This window comes from Lissotriton vulgaris, chromosome 11 (genome assembly GCF_964263255.1).
Source record: "Lissotriton vulgaris chromosome 11, aLisVul1.2, whole genome shotgun sequence".
Taxonomy (NCBI): domain Eukaryota; kingdom Metazoa; phylum Chordata; class Amphibia; order Caudata; family Salamandridae; genus Lissotriton; species Lissotriton vulgaris.
The window spans coordinates 280,499,965-280,517,661 of NC_141699.1; the positions used below are offsets into that span (position 1 = coordinate 280,499,965).

Genomic DNA, 17,697 nt, shown 5'->3' on the forward strand with positions numbered 1-17,697 from the left:
TTTGGGTAAATCATACAAGGTGTTGGTTTAATAAAGGTAATGTTTTGGAGTCTGTCTTTGGCTGTCCTAATAAAAAAAAGTGACCTTTCATGCTATAGCAGAGTTGTGTGGAGTGTCCTTATTTGCGCGATTGGTTTATGAGCAGTCCATGAACAAACTATCAGCAGTGAGTAATTATATAAATTGACTGCGCGTAATAACCTCCTTAAATCGAATGGTCTTGATCTCAAAGCACGTAGTGTTTCTCAGTTCAGACCTAACAAACACTATTAAAGAAAAATAAATGTTTTTGAAAAGTAAACACCTTCCCATCTTCATGACTCGACGGAACACGCCTTAAGTGTTTACATAAGCATCAGGCTGTTATGGAAAGAAGAGTAGATCCGCCCTCACGCAAGCTATGAGAATGATAACGTCATTTCCTGTGACGTGACGTCTGCTGTATTGTCTATCCTAATTAGTCCACACACTGATATTTTTTTAGAACTTATAATTTTCTACTGCCCTTTCATTCCCTTCCCCTTTCCTCACAGCCACCTTCTCCTCGTCCTTGGGCCGTCTCCCCTCATGGCTCCTCCCCTCGCGGTTCGTCCTTCCTTGTCTAGTCTCCGCCTCCGTCCCCGCCTGTGGCCACATGATGCGGCTGCAGAGCAGAGTCTGCAGTTTGTGTACGTACGCCGGCAGCTGAGCATGGAGCACTTTTCGACCCGCTGGCGGCCAGGCTCCCCGACCGTCTGCCTTTTCCTGGTGTTGCTGCTCCGCCCGGGAGCCGGGGAGCCCCCGCTCCGCTCCTCGGTGGTGCTGGAGCCTTCGGGAGAACTCAGGACAGTCGCCGGCTGGGTACCGGGGGCTGTGGCCTGGGCCAACCTCACCGACCAGATCGAAGAAACGGGGTAAGGTGAAGTTTTGGGCAGAGGTGAAGGCAGCAGACTCTGGGGTGAGCTTGGAAGGACCCACGATGTAGGGCTCTGTTAGGGAGCAGTAGGGGGTAAGAGCAGCAATATCCAGAGTTTCTGGGGTATCAGGGACTCAGTGTGACACCCTGCATGCAGGGTGGGAACAAGGTGTTAAAGTCCGGGAAGCTGTGGAGTTAAGGGCCAGTAAGAAGGGTAGAAGGGAGCGAGGCCAGCAGATTCCAGGGCAGTGTGTGATCGTAGTATGACGAAGGAGGAGGACTGATGACAGCATGCCAAAGGGGTCGGGTTGAGTGGTGACAGCAGGGTCAAATGGAGGAGGTGCAGGCGACTGGTGGCTGCAGGTTCAAGGTGATGCTAGAGAGGTGGCCGGAGGGTCAAAGTCAGGATAGTGGGTGACGGTAGAGGTTGATGGTGCAACATGGTCAATGTGGGTGACGGTGGTCAAGTTAAGTGGCAAAGGCAACAGGGTGGTGGTGGATTAGTGAGGTGCGCAGGGCTTGGAAGGTGATCGTATATCCGAAGTAGAGAGTTGAGTGATGGTAGCAGGGCCAAGTGGGGGGCTAGTAAGTAGTGGCAGCATGGTAGGGGTGGCAGCATGGGCAAGGGAGTTGTGGTGTTGACAGCAGGTCTAAGAAGTGAAGGGGAGTAGTGGCAACAGGGCCACAGGGAGAGGGGGTGGGTGGTGACAGGAGGGCCAAGAGGTGGAAATGAGTTGTGCAGCAGGGTTGAGTGGTAGCAGCGGGGCCAAGGAGTTGAGTGGCAGCAGCAGGGTCAAGGGGGGGTGGAGTTCAGTGGTGGCAGCAGGGCCAAGGGATTGAGCGGTAGCAGCAGGGCAGGGCCAAGGGATTCAGCGGTGGCAGCAGGGCAGGGCAGGGCCAAGGGATTGAGCGGTGGCAGCAGGGTCAAGGGATTGAGCGGTGGCAGAAGGGTCAAGGGATTGAGCGGTGGCAGCAGGGTCAAGGTATGTAGCAGTAGCAGCAGGGTCAAGGGATTGAGCTGTGGCAGCACAGCCAGAGGATTGAGCGGTGGCAGCAGGGTCAAGGGACTGAGCGGTGGCAGCAGGACCAAGGGATTGAGCGGTGGCGGCAGGGCCAAGGGACTGAGCGGTGGCGGCAGGGCCAAGGGATTGAGCGGTGGCAGCAGGGTCAAGGGATTGAGCGGTGGCAGAAGGGTCAACGGATTGAGCGGTGGCAGCAGGGTCAACGGATTGAGCGGTAGCAGCAGGGCAGGGTCAAGGGATTGAGCGGTGGCAGCAGGGTCAAGGTATGTAGCAGTAGCAGCAGGGTCAAGGGATTGAGCTGTGGCAGCACAGCCAGAGGATTGAGCGGTGGCAGCAGGGTCAAGGGACTGAGCGGTGGCAGCAGGACCAAGGGATTGAGCGGTGGCGGCAGGGCCAAGGGACTGAGCGGTGGCGGCAGGGCCAAGGGATTGAGCGGTGGCGGCAGGGCCAAGGGACTGAGCGGTGGCGGCAGGGCCAAGGGACTGAGCGGTGGCGGCAGGGCCAAGGGTTCGAGTGGTGGCAGCAGGGCCAATGGCTAAGGGGCTGAGTGGTGATAGCTGGGCCAAGGGGGGTGGATATGAGTGATGATAGCTGGGCCCAGGGGCTGACTGGTGGCAGCTGTATCTGGGGAGGAGGCTGAGTGATGGCAGCAGTTCAACAAGCATTGGCAATGCCAACAGGTCTGACTTTAAGAATGCACAATCAAGCCAGACCTAAAATCCATGTACTTTAGATTGCCCTCATTCATATGTGAAGCTGTGGGAGAAACTACCATAAAATATCTAGTTATCTTAGACACTAATAGCGTTGCTGTTTAAATATTAATCATTGCACTTTATTGTGAACTTTGCACGGTCACTTCTGTACTTTACAACTGATATCATGGAAGAGGTTATACAAAGGCACGGCTCGAAATTGTTACCCACATTAGGATGAAGAGTATTTGATGCAATACTGCCACATATGTAAGGGAAATGGGCTGGGAATCTAATCCACAACAGAGCATGATCTCCTCTCCGCTTTAAATAGCATAGCTTTGTACAAACATAGACCTCTGGGAAATATGAATATCACGCAGTTTTATGGTCAAAAGCGCCAGTATCTCATGATTGTTTTATCTGTATTAGCATTTTAAATGGGCAGGTTCTCTGTACGGTTGTAGGGAAAATCAGAAGCTCTGGGGTGAAATGTTTAACAGTACACTCAGAAAACCTGTATGCGACGTCTGGCTTAACCATTCCAAAGTTTAAGCTTTTCATGAAATCCTGAAGAACGTAGTCTGCAATTTTAATGATCGTTATATGTATGACTGTTTCTAGTTAATGTTTTCTACGGTATAAAGTAACGGTTTTAGTTAACTAAAATAAATATATCTACCAACAACATTACAATTTCATGTATTTGCCTATTTGCCTCTGAAAGTTCAAGCTCAGGCAGCTGGATAAATAAACAAAATGATCACAACGGTGTTTAGCACCTTGTGGAAGCGCATTACTTCTACCCAATCAAAACGTGCTTCTGGTGCCCAACATGTACCCAGAGTCAAGGCCCCTCTCCTGGTGATTCTCACATAATTGTCTGGTGACAGCTATGCTTTCAAACCAGACAAAAAAGGAGCGGAGATGTGATGGCAGCAGGTCTAGGAGACATGAATAAGGGTGGTAGGTTCCAGAGGGGGAAGGAAGTTCAGTAGGAAAAGGTGGTCTGATAATCTCTGATGTTTACAGCAACAGCTTTCAGACTTGGACATGTAGATTCACCTGGATAAAGTAAGGCCGTACTTGGGACTTCTGTCCAACACCTGTAGCACTAATACACCATAGATTGGCCTGGAGGATGGCTGTACAAAGAAGTTGGTGGCAATCTTTTCACAGACCCCCCCCACCCCCATTCTCTTCCCGCTGCCATCTTTTGCATCTTGTCCTCTCTTTCTTACTTTTTCTCCCACTACCTCTACCTCTCCACTTCCTCATTTTTGTCTACCTCTCTATCAATACCTGACCGCAGGTGACTGTATAGGGTGACCAAGGAGCAGGGTCTAAGAATGTTTCACTTGAAAGAAACGGTGGCTATGCCATACACCCTGCACATAAATGGTAGCACAGAGAAATTTTGACATGGTCTGAGAGTAACCGAGAACACAGTTATTTTGTTGCGTGGTCACCTGGGGAGTCATGGCCGGAACCCAGGAAATCAGTTGCCAATATTTACATAAAACAACCAAACCACACACAGACAGTCCGTATTTCAAGTGTAACTGGGATATAATAATCTTATTCGAGAATTGTAGAGTGTTTTTATAGGCGCTTTATTCCCCGCACAGACTACTGTTATTGAATGATTCTACATTCTTTATTATTCAAGGGCAGCCGACACGCGTTTCCTCCTAAGACTTTCTCAAGGCTGTGTATATAAAGATGGTCCTGAGCCAGATTCAATAATCCTGTTGTAACACCAATTCTGTAAAAATATCACTCAGTAGATGTAAAATAGGGACGGTCATAAGAGAGTTGTCAGCGGGATAGTAATCAAGCAGCGCAAGACCATGATAAGTCTTGCAGAATGGTGCAGCCTCCCAAAGTATATGCCAGATAAGGGCCAGTCTACAAGTCTTATCATGGTCTCACGCAGCTGGAGTTTGCGTTACTACAGGAATATTTAATCTGGCTCAGGACCATCTTTATATCCACAGCCTTCAGAAAGAAAGTCTTCAGACGAAACACATGTTGGCTGCCCTTGTCTAATGAAGAATGTATAATCATTCAATCACCATAGTCTGTGTGGAGAATAACGCTGTGCTTTGGTTATCTAAGAATGTTTGGCTGCTTCCTTCTTTAAATCTTCTTCTGTTGGGTTGTTTGCATGAATTTTTGTTTGACGTTTGAGCTACTGGCCAACAACAGCTATCTATGGTGGAGCCAACAAGCTGACATGGGTTAGCAGGGGCCAACTGGACGGAGAATAGAAGATTCAAAGCATTGTCAGGCCAAGATCGATATATGTATTGGAGTAGCGTAGTGTAGCGTGTAATGGATGATAAGATTGAGAAAGGTGGGATGGGAACTGTGGTGTAAAGGAGCGATGAGAAGAATAGGAAAAGCATTAAAAGAATTCAACTGGACTAAAATGCTAGACCTACAGGAGAATATAACATTTTCATCTCTCCAACAGGCAGTTCACAAGTGGGGGTGCTTTTCCAACTCCGCTGGAGACAATCTAGAAGTACATTCCTATTTAAAACTAATGGAATTTAAAAGCCATTGTCAAATCTTTGGATGCCTAATTCTTTTCCTATTTCTACTTGCTCTTTAAGTAAAATACCCTATGTAAGATTTCACTTTCTCCTGATTTTAGGGAGGTGTGAGTACACCTGTTTGTCTAGCTAGTTGTCCCCCTTGTTAGGGATCGGTTAGAGTGCCTAACTTCCAACATCTGTTTCTTTCTAATATAATTTTGGAATACAATTGTTATGGTCAATGTTCGTTTATTCATTGTTGAACATATATTCATAGGAGTGGCTACAACACAAAACCTAAAGTTTGATCAATCATCTCGTAAGATAGTAGCTTGACCATAATCGCCCACCCTCCCACTTACAACATGATGGTCGAATGCATGTGACAATATGAGTAAGTGCATGAGTTTCAGTGCCCTAGTTGATGGAGAGAGAAAAAGTGATTTCGTAATTGTGCCACCGTTTTTGTCTGCATCGGTATTATTTACTGAACACGTGTTACATTGAGCACATGATCTTGAGGTTTATTTTTATGCTGATCACATGTCAAAGTGAGTCATCCTTAAGTGCCCTGAAATGAGCATCAGTCTTTGGCCCAGGCAGTATTTAAAAGGGATGGCCCCAGCCTATGACATTAATAGCCCAGGTGAAATGCCTGGGGCCTGCAAGACATCCAACAGTTACTGGCCTGATCACCTCTCTAAATTTGGCTCAATTTATCCCGTAGAGCAGCATACTAATTTCAAAACTGTTTGTGGTTAATAAGGATTGTTGACATGTATGTATGAATCCTTTTTTCATAATTTTTTCCAACAGTTGAACATAACAATTGACATTAAATCATTTATCATTTGTAGGTCATCATTTCAACCTTCTCATCAGAAGGCAGTTTATATTCAGCTGCATTAGTCATAAGTATCGCCTGTACAGAGGGCATCTACCATCTACTTGTAAGATGTATTCCTCATGTATACCACCCAGTTCCTAGCACGTCTTATTTATTTTATTTATTTATTTATTTATTAGGGAGCGCTTAGAGCGCACAGCTACCCCCAAAGGGGGTGTCCCGGTGCTACAGAATACTTGTCAGTCAGAGGGGGAATGACCGGAGCAGGTAGGATAGAGGGAGAAAGAAATTTAAGGGAGAGTGAACAGCCAGGTCTTAAGTTTACGACGGAACACTTGCTCTGAGTCGATAAACCTAAGGTCCAATAGGAGGCTGTTCCAATATTTGGCAGCAGCCACTCCAAACGTTCTGCCACCGCTCCTGGCGCGGCGAAATCTGGGTACCACCAGGAGACGTAGGCTGTTAGATCTTAATGTTCTGACAGAGCGGGATAGTTTAAGTCTAGTACTCAGGTAGGCAGGACCAGAGCCATTGATGGCACGAAAGGCCAGGATCAGGACTTTAAACTGAATACGTCTGGAGATGGGAAGCCAGTGCAGTTCTTTCCGATAAGCAGCAACAGAGTGGCGGAAGGGAATATTTCCAATTAATTTGGCGGCTGCATTTTGAACCACTTGTAACCTTTCAACAAGGTAGAGAGGGGCGCCTGCATAGAGACTATTGGCATAGTCTAAATGCGACGTGATCAGGGCATGGACAACAGTCTTACGAGAGTCCAAAGGGAGGAAAGGAAAAATCTTCCTGATCATGCGCAGTTTGCCAAAGCAGGCGGATGTCACTTTGTTGATCTGGGCTTTACAGGACAAAGTATTATCAAAAAGGAAACCCAGATTGCGGGCAGACTGAGCTGGAATAGGAGGCGGATTCAAAACGGCAGGCCACCAAAGGGTGGTGGGAGGGGCAGATTTTTGGTTAAAAAATAGGACCTCCGTTTTGTCAGCGTTTAGAACCAGATGGTTTGCAGCCATCCAAGAGCAAATATTGCCCAGGCAGTTGCGGAAGTTAAAGAAGTGGTGATCAGAGTGGTCTCTAAAAGAAAAAATAAGCTGCGTATCATCAGCGTAAGAGACCACCCTGACCCCCCACGACTCAACCACTCTGGCAAGAGGGCCTAAATAAACATTAAACAACAGAGGGCTCAAGGCCGAGCCTTGAGGCACACCGCACAGGAGAGGTTTATCTTCTGATACAAAGGGCCGCAGAAGAACTCTCTGAGTCCTCCCAGTAAGGAACGAACTGATCCAGGTCAATACAGTGCCTCCGATACCCAGCTGCTGCAGACGATCCAGTAATATATCATGAGACACCGTATCGAAAGCGGCGGACAGGTCGAGGAGGACCAGCATTGCCTCCTCTCCCCTGTCCACACACTCTCGAATCGTCTCCGATACCTCTAGCAGAGCAGTTTCTGTGCTAAAGCCGGTTCTAAAGCCGGACTGGGAGTCGTGCAGCAGCTGATTTATTTCTAGGTAGTGAGACAATTGCCTCTGAACTACCTTTTCCAGAATCTTTGCCGGTTTGGGAAGGAGAGATATTGGCCGGTAGTTGGAAAATTGTGAGGGATCTGCGTCCGTCTTTTTTAGAATGGGAACCAGCATGGCCTGTTTCCACAATGTGGGGAACTGCCCTCTGGTTAAAGAGGCGTTCCATATAGAGAGGAGAGGGTTGGTTAGGATCGGAGCAAGATTTCCCATCACTTTAGCGGGGACTGGGCCCTATGGTGACCCCGAGGTTACCTGACGGAGTAATTTGACAGCTATATCAGGCATAATTTCATCAAAGGAATTCAATGAACATTTCAGAGTGCCAGGCTCAGTGGTCATAGGGGAGGATGAGATTGATTGAAATGAAGAGGATAGCTTAATGATTTTATCTTGAAAAAAATCAGAGAGTCCATTGCAAAGGGTCTGACTAGGAGAGCTCTGGGCCTTCAGAGCAGGAGGATTAACAAAATCCTTCACTATCTTGAAGAGGGTTTTGGTGGAATTCTCAGCTTTTTTAATTAACTGTGAGAAGTAACCTCTCATCGTGGACCGCTTTAGCTTTTGAAATTTATTCAAAGCTGACTTATATAGTGATTTGGCCTCAGGATCGTAGGACTGCCGCCATAAACGTTCACTTATTGAAGTGAAATATTAAATTGAAGATTCCTCTATCATTCTTGGCATTCTTCATCATATCTTGACAGATCTTTTTGAGTGTCCTCAACCATCTGTCACCAGCCCATGTTTTCACAGCAATATTTGAATTCTGGTGCCACTTGCCCAGCCACTGTCTCACAATATCTGTTCTTACCACCTCCAGTCTGTGGTGGTTACGATAACACTTTGTATTCCAGTCGAGATCTCTGTCTCTCTGTCTCTCTCCCCCCCCCCCCTCTTTACAGCAAGGACACCAAGTCCCGAGTCATAAAATGGCATCAGCAACTTTCTATTCCTGTTGCAGCCTGCCATTCAGATCGCATGTTTGTTACTCTACAAGTCTACTGCATAGGTAGAGAATTGCTTTATGTACATACATTTTGAACATTATTTCCTAAGAACTATTGAACAGATTTAAACCAAATCCCCCAAACCAAACTTTCTTGATCATGTTCTAGCTTTCAACCAAATTTGATAAATTCTATTCTGCAGATTTTGCTGTATCGAGGTTCAATTTTCCTGTGGGAAATTGATGGGGGAAATGTGTTTTGGGACCCCCTCCCCTTTTTCTGGCCCACCTACTTGGCGGAAAACCCATAAAACTTTGAAGGAAGGAGCTGTGTTGGCTTAAAGTTTTAGGCGGAAATTTTCGGGAATATGCGTCAAACTCTGCCAAAGATATTAGCAAACCACGAAAATCAATTTGCTATGGAAACCCGGAATTAATCAGAATCATAACTAAACTATGGTGACCAAAAAACAGTATGTGTATAATTGTACAAGCACGCTTGCTATTTCCCTGTCATTTGATTAATAATGTCACTTTTGTCCTTGATCTGTACCGCCCAGCCCACTCAACTGAGTCAGTCATAACATCAGTCCTGGATAACCTCCGACAAGGAATGGACACCGATCAACATCAGGCCCTGATCCTCTTAGACCTTTCCGCCGCATTCGACACCGTGGACCATACCATCTTACTTTCACGGGTCGAGGCGGCGGGAATCCGAGGAACAGCCCTACTATGGCTGTCCTCCTTCTTGAGCGGTCGGACTCAGGCGGTTCGTCTGGGAGAGTTCTCTGCGGAATCGTTACCCATCCAGTGTGGTGTACCCCAGGGTTCCTCACTATCCCCCCTTTTATTTAATCTCTACATCGCCCCCCTCATTTTTGCTTTGCAGCAGCTGGAGGTCTCTGTGTACAATTATGCAGATGATCTCCAGCTCATCTTCCACCTTTCCTCTGCCCCAGAGTCCATGTCCAAGGTTCAGTCCATCATGACCTTTATCCAGGACTGGATGAATTTCAACCACCTGAAACTCAACCCCGATAAGACGGAGTTGGTGTTGACAGGTGGTTGCTCCAGTCCCTGGTCCTCCTCCTTCTGGCCCCCATCACTAGGTCCCCCACCCACTCCTGTATCCTCTGTCAAAACCCTTGGTTTCAAAATCAATAACCAACTCTCCTTACACTCCCAAGTCTCTGTCGTGGTGTCATCAGCCTTTCTCTCACTCAGAACTATCCACAGAGTCTCACGATTTTTCGCCCCAGACGCGCTCAAACTAATTCTACTGGCCATGGTGACATCTCGCCTAGATTATGGCAATGTCCTCTACCATGGCATGCCTGACTACCTCATGAGGCGCCTCCAGCTGGTTCAAAACCAGGCCGCTCGGCTGGTTTTTAACCTTTCTAAATCACACCATGTTACCCCTCTTCTTATCTCCCTCCATTGGCTCCCTGTCCGGCAGCGCGTCTTATTCAAGCTCGGCTGCACTATCTTTAAAGCCAGGACAGGATCCGCCCCCTCCTTCATCAACTCAGCTATTCAACCCTATACTCCATCACGAGACCTTCGATCCTCCTCTCACCACCTTCTCGTGGTTCCCCGTTTCAAACGGAAGAAATGGGGTGGTTCCAGGTTCGCTACCACGGGCCCAGCTTTTTGGAACTCTCTCCCACTGTCCCTCAGATCCTGCACTCAATACCCCCTTTTCCGCAGAGATCTCAAGACTTTTCTCTTTACCCAAGCCTTTCCATCCTGATTCTCTTTACCGTCCCCCCCTCTTCCGACCAACTGAGTAGCTGTTACCAGTGAGCGCCAAGAAACCGCCAGGTGTACGAGCGCTATACAAAACCCTTCAAATTCAAATTCAAATACTGTCGTAGGTGCCCTTCTTAGCATTTGATTACCCAATGAAGTAATGTACTGGCTTTATTGCCTACCTAATGTAAGCGTAGTTTTAGACAACGGAAGTAAGCACTGGCTTCATTTTGTAAAATGATTCTGTAGTATCCCCTTAAAGTTAATAAATGCTGTTTGAGTCGCATGCCCTGGTTTATCAGATACTCTAGTTGAAAACATTGTCTCTCTTCTTTGGATCATGCATGCCTTTTCAAGCTATTTTAGATACGTTCTGACCCCTTATCACTGCTTTAAAGTCTTCCTATTTTGAGGCTGTTCACTCCACTAATCTTAAATTTTCCTTCTGTTAATTTTCCACTTCCGTTCCTGGACCCCCCAGTATCTTCCTATCCCATAGTTCAACATATGTAACTTGCAGCTACTGTGTTTCCTCATGGACCTGGGTTTTAATGTTGACATCCGGGATTAATGATGAGAGTAGTCCCCTTCAACAGATCTGGAAGTATAAACGAGGGACAAATAGAAAACCCAACCTAGAAAATGCTGTGAGCATTTTCTGTTAAACCAGTATTGCCCGTAATCACTATCTCCGATGTAACACTGCTACATGGATGCTAATTGCACACATTCTTGTTTTTAACTTTTTTTAAAATACCACTTTGCACTTAACTTGTATTTCTTGAGATTTGCCTTGCATTGCCAGCACCTTCCCAATCGATAGCGTCGACTGCCCTGATACCAGTTGCATCGCTCTGATTTGGGGGAACCAATCAGTGACGGCCTGGGAGGATCCTGTTAGAGCGCCCAGGCATTTAATGGAGGCAGCAGCACTTTTGCGCAGCGGATGCGCGGCTGACACACCAAATGCAAACCCATCTGGGCCCATCCTCGTCTGGACGGCACCAGGTGCCAGGGACCCTGTCCCATTCAACTCCCATCTGCTAGTTTACTCCCATGGTGAACTCGGTGCTCTTAAGAACTCCCTCCCCCCATGACTCTGCAGTGAGCACAGGTGTGCCCCAGATGGGTTACCATGCCGCTGCGAGTTCTGCTGTTTTAAGATCAGTCAGCCTGGTACTTTTACTAGATTGCCTCCCGCGACCCTGCCCCAGTTCACGGATTATACGCTTCACAGTATCAGCTGTCGTTCCCTGGTCAAACACCATGCTGCTGTGTTGCATTTTATTCAGGACAATGCCTCGGATGCCCTGTTTCTTACAGAAACCTGGCTGGGCCAGGCCACAGTAGCAGAACCAAAGCACTCCAAACATCCACAGCCCCCGGGTATCACTTGAAGAATTTCAATAGAACCAGAGGCAGAGGAGGTGTCATTGCCGCAATCTAAAGAGATAGCTACATCTGTAGGCTGACCCTGTTCACTATTCCAGACTGCGAAAGTTTCCTCTTTAAAATTTCTCAGAACCGCAGTTTCCCCTCTTTCGGGGTTTCTAATATGTCGTCCTTATGGCCCTTCAAAGCCTTTAGGGAGGCACTGACCAACTTCACTGCCCCACTGATCCTCAAATTAGCCAACTTCAACATCTTGAGAGACCATAATCTTTGCTTGGATACCACCCATGATTGTAATATTGCTAATAGTATAGATGATCCAGCTGCTTTATAGTTAACCAAATTAGTTACTGGCAACATGTACTTAGCTGGCCACCTCTTTGCCCTGGTGTTCTCTAACCTCCGCTCCCTGCTGGCTGCAGCTCCCCACCCCGTGCCCTGGACTGACCACTTCACGATCCCCACTGCGTTGCCAAAAGCAGACGTCCATTCCTGACCTGATCCTCAAACGCCCCTGGTACAAGCTCGACCCCCAAATATTTGAGGATTTTATTCAGGGTAACTGCCACCATTTTGCCCTCAACTCAAAGGCAACTAACACCCTGCAGTATTGGCTCACTTCATCCTTAGTTGTCTTTATCCCTGCTGGATAAGTCTCTAGTAGGAAAGAGCATGCTGCGCCTTGGTTGAATGTTATCTTCGCCAAAAAGCACTGTAGGGCTCTAGTACGCTCCTGGAGGAAAGCATACGAACCTCTACCAAAAAATACAAAATAGAGCAGTCGTCAAATCCTGCCATAAATTGATTTAAAAAGTAAGGGTAGAAGAACATTTTGCAAATAAAATTAGGAACAGCAACAACCTTGCTAAATAAATTATTAACCTATCGAACAGCCTGATTAAAAACAGTACTCTCATCTTACCCTATTGAAGCCTCCAGTGCACACTACGAGAAATACACAGAATATTTAATTGGCAAGACAGAAGACATCTGCCTCTGTGAGACTAGATGGTACAGCACCGCCAGCTGCTAGCAATCCTATGCTTTTGCTCAAATTGCTACATCTCCTGTGTCTGCCAGAGCTGCTAGCCTTCTGTAGCCAAGTCAATTCTGGCTCACCTGCAGATCCATTTAAACCAGGTCTGTTTCTCAAGCTTCAGGACCCTCGCCTTCCACCCTGCTTAGAATAAAATATTTCTCTGTCATCAGCCTGTGTACCCAGCCCTTGTAAGCATCCCAAAGTCATCCCCTTCCTGAAGAAACAGTCTATGGATGCTTCTAAACCTGAAAACTTCTGCCCTGCTCCCTCGTACCTTTTTTTTGCAAAGGTAACAAAGAGACACTGTAATGTCATTCTAACTAAGTTTTTGAAGATAACCATATCTTGGTCACCTCCCCAAATGTCTTTAGGCTAGCGCACAGCACAGATTCCTCACTTCTTGTTGTTACTGAACAATCCGTAGTGCCCTGGATGAAGTCAGATCTTCAGCCCTGATTCTGCTCAATCTTAGCACTGCATTTGACACAGTCCCATGTAAAATCCTACTCCAATGATTACAGAACATTGGCATTGGTGGGGCAGCGCTGTCCTGGTTCGTCTCTTTTCTATCAGAGCGCTCCTTCCAGGTCTCCCCCAGACCCCCCACAGCTCCCAACCCCACACTCTACACCAGTGTTCCCCAGGGCTCTTCTTTGTGCCCCACCTTGTTCAAAGTTTACATTCAGCCATTGGCACAGGTTGTCAAATCTTTGTGGCTGGCACTAATATCAGATGCTTATGAAACCCAGCTCGTACTCTCCTTCCCTGAAAATCTTATGCTAGATGTGCCCATCTTCGAAAAGGGATTGGTAGCTGTTGCAGAGGGGATGAACGTCCATTGCCTTTGCCTGAAGGCGGACAAAATGGAAATATGTTTACTAGGAAAAGTTACCCACTCTTGGGGTGGCCACTGGTGGCCCGACTCCCTTGTGGGCCCCTCCATACCCAAGACCTACATCAAAAACGTAGGAATTTCAATGGACAGCACGTTGACCTTTTGAGGCTCAAGCCAAATCGGTATTGGACACCTGTTTCGGTCCCTTGAGATGTCTCTAACCCATTTTTGGTCTTTTTGACCCTAGCACCCGACAAAGCATCATTCAAGTGGTAATTCTGTCCTTGCTATATTATTTCAACATCTTGTTTCTGGGAACCAACAAGTCAGTGACTAGAACACTCGAGCTGGCCCAAAATGCTACAGTCAGACAGCTATACTCTCTTCCGAAATTCTTTGTAAACTACATTGGCTCCCCATGGCCATGCGTATTCTCTTTAAGACCCTGTGTATCGCTCACAAGATCTTGCACTCCCAGGGGTCTCCATCTTGCTAATCCTCATATCCTCCTATGTACCTTACTGACCCTCTTGTCCCTTGTGTTCAGCCAACCTCAAAAAGGCCATTGTTGCTTGAGTTAGGAGAGTAACAGCAGGGGCCGTTCTTTCCGCAGCAAGCCCCCATCTCTCTAGAATTCGCTTCCTTACTCCATCAGGAAAACACCAGGTGTCACGGCCCTCAGGATTGCCACCGGAGTGGGTTGCCGGTGTGCAGGCATCACGGCACTAAGGATTGCCACAGAAGCGGACCGGAGGTGTGAAGGCATCATGGCGCTCGGAATTGCCACAGGAGCGGACCGGCGGTGTACAGGCATCATGGTTCTCAGGATTGCCACAGGAGCGGACCGGCTCTGTGCAGGCATCATGGAGCACGGAATTGCCACAGAAGTGAACCGGTGGTGTACAGGCATCATGGCGCTCTGGATTGCCACAGGAGCGGACTGGCGGTGTGCAGGCATCGTGGCGCTTGGTATTGCCACAGGAGAGGGTCAGCGGTGTGCAGGCTTCAAGGCGCTCAGGATTCCCACAGAGTGCGCGGATCACATCTCCCACTGCATTCACTTCGACTGCTTGTTTTCTCGGAGGCTGCCAGGTCTTCCAGACACATTGCTCCCTCCATGGTGCTCCCCCCCCCCCCTCCCCTTTGTACATGACACAAGCTGTGACACACTGACAGTATTCAATTGGGACTTATCTTTCATTATACAGTCTGTATATTTTTGGGAGATCACTTGAGGCGTTTCCATGACATAATCTATTTTATTCTGCACATTCTTTTCTGCATCACCAGAACTGATATATCATATACTATTTAACCATTGTTCGTGACTTTTGTTAGTTATCATGGGAGTTGACGATGCCTGTTTTATTTGGACTCCACAGATCGAAGACAATTTGCGTCTGCTTTAGGAACGCCCGAGCCAAGTCTGCAGAACCGTTCGCCTAAAGAGGGCTGTTTTCCCTTTTATAAAGGAGAGCGTTTGGGTTTATAGTGTATTTTATAGCTGTGGAGGGAGCACTCATGCTCGCTTTAATTACTGATTCTGTTTTTAGGGCTCACCTGAGCCAGCGCTTGCGCTGCAAGACATTTTGTTGGTGGGGTTTTCAAAGTGCTACCAGAGGCTTTTGCTGGCTACACGCACATGCACACACACCCAGCAGCCATGCGGGTTTCTGTCAAGGCTCATTAAGCCTTGCATGCCTCTCTCCATTGCTTGTTTGTCTCAGCTGCCGGTGCAGGCAGCTGCTCACTGCCACAACCGCACTTCCCCGACATGTTGTGCCACGACCAAACAATTAATCTGTTCTTGAGACCACAGTATAAACCCATGTTCATCCCAAAACGAGGAGTAGGTAAACTTGCATATTGCTCTCATGTAGTTCACGTATTTTATATCCAGCTTTAGGAAACAGAAAAAAACAAGCATTGGCATAGCCAGAAGGTCTCGCCTTTGGGACCTTATAAGTGTTTATTTATCCAGCACAATATCCTTGGTGCAACAACATCAACTATTGCACGGCTAAACACTTATAAGGTCCCAAAAGGGAGACCTATTGGCTTTGCCAATGCTTGTTGCCTTTGCTTGGCATGTTAAAGGTTTGATATGGTTCAGCGCATTTTTATGTGAAAAGGCCGGTGGGACAGATTTCATGCTGGTCTGCTGCTGGCTGCAAGCTATTGACTGGTGAATTCTTAATATTTTGGTGTGAATCTAAGGGGCTTGCAATGTCCGTAGCTCTAGGCTCGGGTTTTGGATGGTGATTTCCTTTTCATGGCAGAGAATGCGTTAATAATACAAATGATTCTTTACCATTCAGCTGCCGTCTCATTGAAAAGAAACGGGCACTGTGCGCAGCTGGGAGAGATGCGTGCAAAGAAATCGGCACATTGAGCAGTGGAAATATGTTTTCAAAGAAATGGGCATTGTAAGCAGCAACAAGACGAGTTTAAAGAAGCTAACGTGACCAGCAGGGAGAGATATGTTCAAAGAAATGGGCACACTTTAAGCAACAGGGAGAGATATATGAACAAAGAAATGGGCACTGTGAGCAGCAGGGAGAAATGTGTCAAGTAAATGTGCCACTCCACTGGCCACACGCTCGACCCGGTCTTCTCCTCAAGCCCGCACGTCTCCATCAGCCACACCACCGAACTCCTCTGGACTGACCACCGCTGCATCCACTTCAGCTTCCAGAAACACACCACCGCACCCAACAGGTCCCCCGACGCTGCTGGAGCAAAATCACCGAAGACCAACTACATGCAAACCTCGCTCTCAGCCCACCCACCGAACCCTCCAACACTGACGTCGCTGCCCACAAATTCAGATGCTAGATCGAGGACTGCGCCAACACCCTCGCCCGCTGAAGAAACCCCCCCCCCCACAGAGACACCAGCAAGAGCGTCAGCTGGTTCACAGCAGAACTTCTAGATTCCTAGCAAGCCTGCCGGAAACTAGAGAAGAAATGGCACAGTGAACAAACGTCAGACAGCCATGCAGCACACAAGGACACCGTCCGCAACCACCACCACCTCATCAGGGCTGCCAAAAAGACCTCCTTCAAAGGCCGCCTCGATAACAACGCACATGACCTCAAGTAGCTCTTCAACATCATGAAGGAGCTCTCTAACTCCAGCTCCAACACCAATGACATCCTGCTGTCGCAAGCCCTGTGCGATTCCCTCGCCACCTTCTTTCACCGCAAGGTAGCAGACATCCACCACATCTTCAACACCCAGACAGCCCCAAAAGAAAGCAACACAACAGACCCTCCGCACACCATCGACCACGTGCCCTTACTAGCCTGGACCAGCGTGAGCGTCGATGACACCATCAAGACCATGAGCACAATCCACTCTGGCTCTCCGTCAGACCCATTCCCGCACCACGTCTTCAATAAAGCAAGCAGCTCCATCGCACCCCACCTACGCAATGTCATCAATCTCTCCCTCGAGACCGCAAACTTCCCAGAGAGCTGGAAACACGCGGAGATCAACACCCTACTCAGAAAACCCAAGGCAGACCCAAGAGACCTCAATAACTTCCGACCCATCTCTCTGCTCCCCTTCTCGGCCAAGGTCATTGAGAAAATCGTTAACAGACAGCTAACCCGATACCTCGAAGAGAACAGAATCCTGGACCCTTCCCAGTCAGGGTTCTGCAGCAACCACAGCACCAAGACCACCCTCATCGCCGCCACCGACAACATAAGGACCCTGCTAGACAACGGGGAGATTGCAGCACTCATCCTCCTAGACCTCTCCGCCGCCTTCGACACTGTCTGCCACCGCACACTACGCGCACGCCTCCACACCGCAAGGATCTGAGACAAGGCTCTGGAATGGACAACCTCCTTCCTCTCTGGCAGAACCCAGAGCGTCTGCCTCCCCTCGTTCCGTTCTGATGCCTCCGAGATAATCTGCGGCATACCCCAAGTATCCTCACTCAGCCCGTCACTGTTCAACATTTACATGGCTCCGCTTGCACACGTCGCCCGACAGCACGACCTCAACATAATCTCCTACACCAACGACGCTCAACTGATCCTCTCCCTCACCAAGGACCCCATCACCGCTAAAGCCAACCTCCATGAAGGAATAAAGGCCGTCGCCGACTTGATGACGATCAACCGTCTGAAGCTGAACTCGGACAAGACTGAGGTCCTCATCCTCGGCTCCAACCCGGC

The 17,697-nt window shown here is 48.0% G+C and overlaps 1 protein-coding gene across 1 annotated transcript in view; it reads left to right on the forward strand.

Annotated features, from left to right (window-relative positions):
- Positions 1 to 634: 634 nt before the first annotated feature.
- The window catches only part of PLBD2 (phospholipase B domain containing 2), a 277,840-nt gene continuing 260,777 nt past the window's right edge, over positions 635 to 17,697 (forward strand). The window contains exon 1 of the mRNA XM_086943253.1: positions 635 to 893. Within this exon, the coding sequence (XP_086799379.1) occupies positions 691 to 893 (203 nt within the window). The 5' untranslated portion in view covers positions 635 to 690. The remainder of the gene's footprint in view (positions 894 to 17,697) is intronic.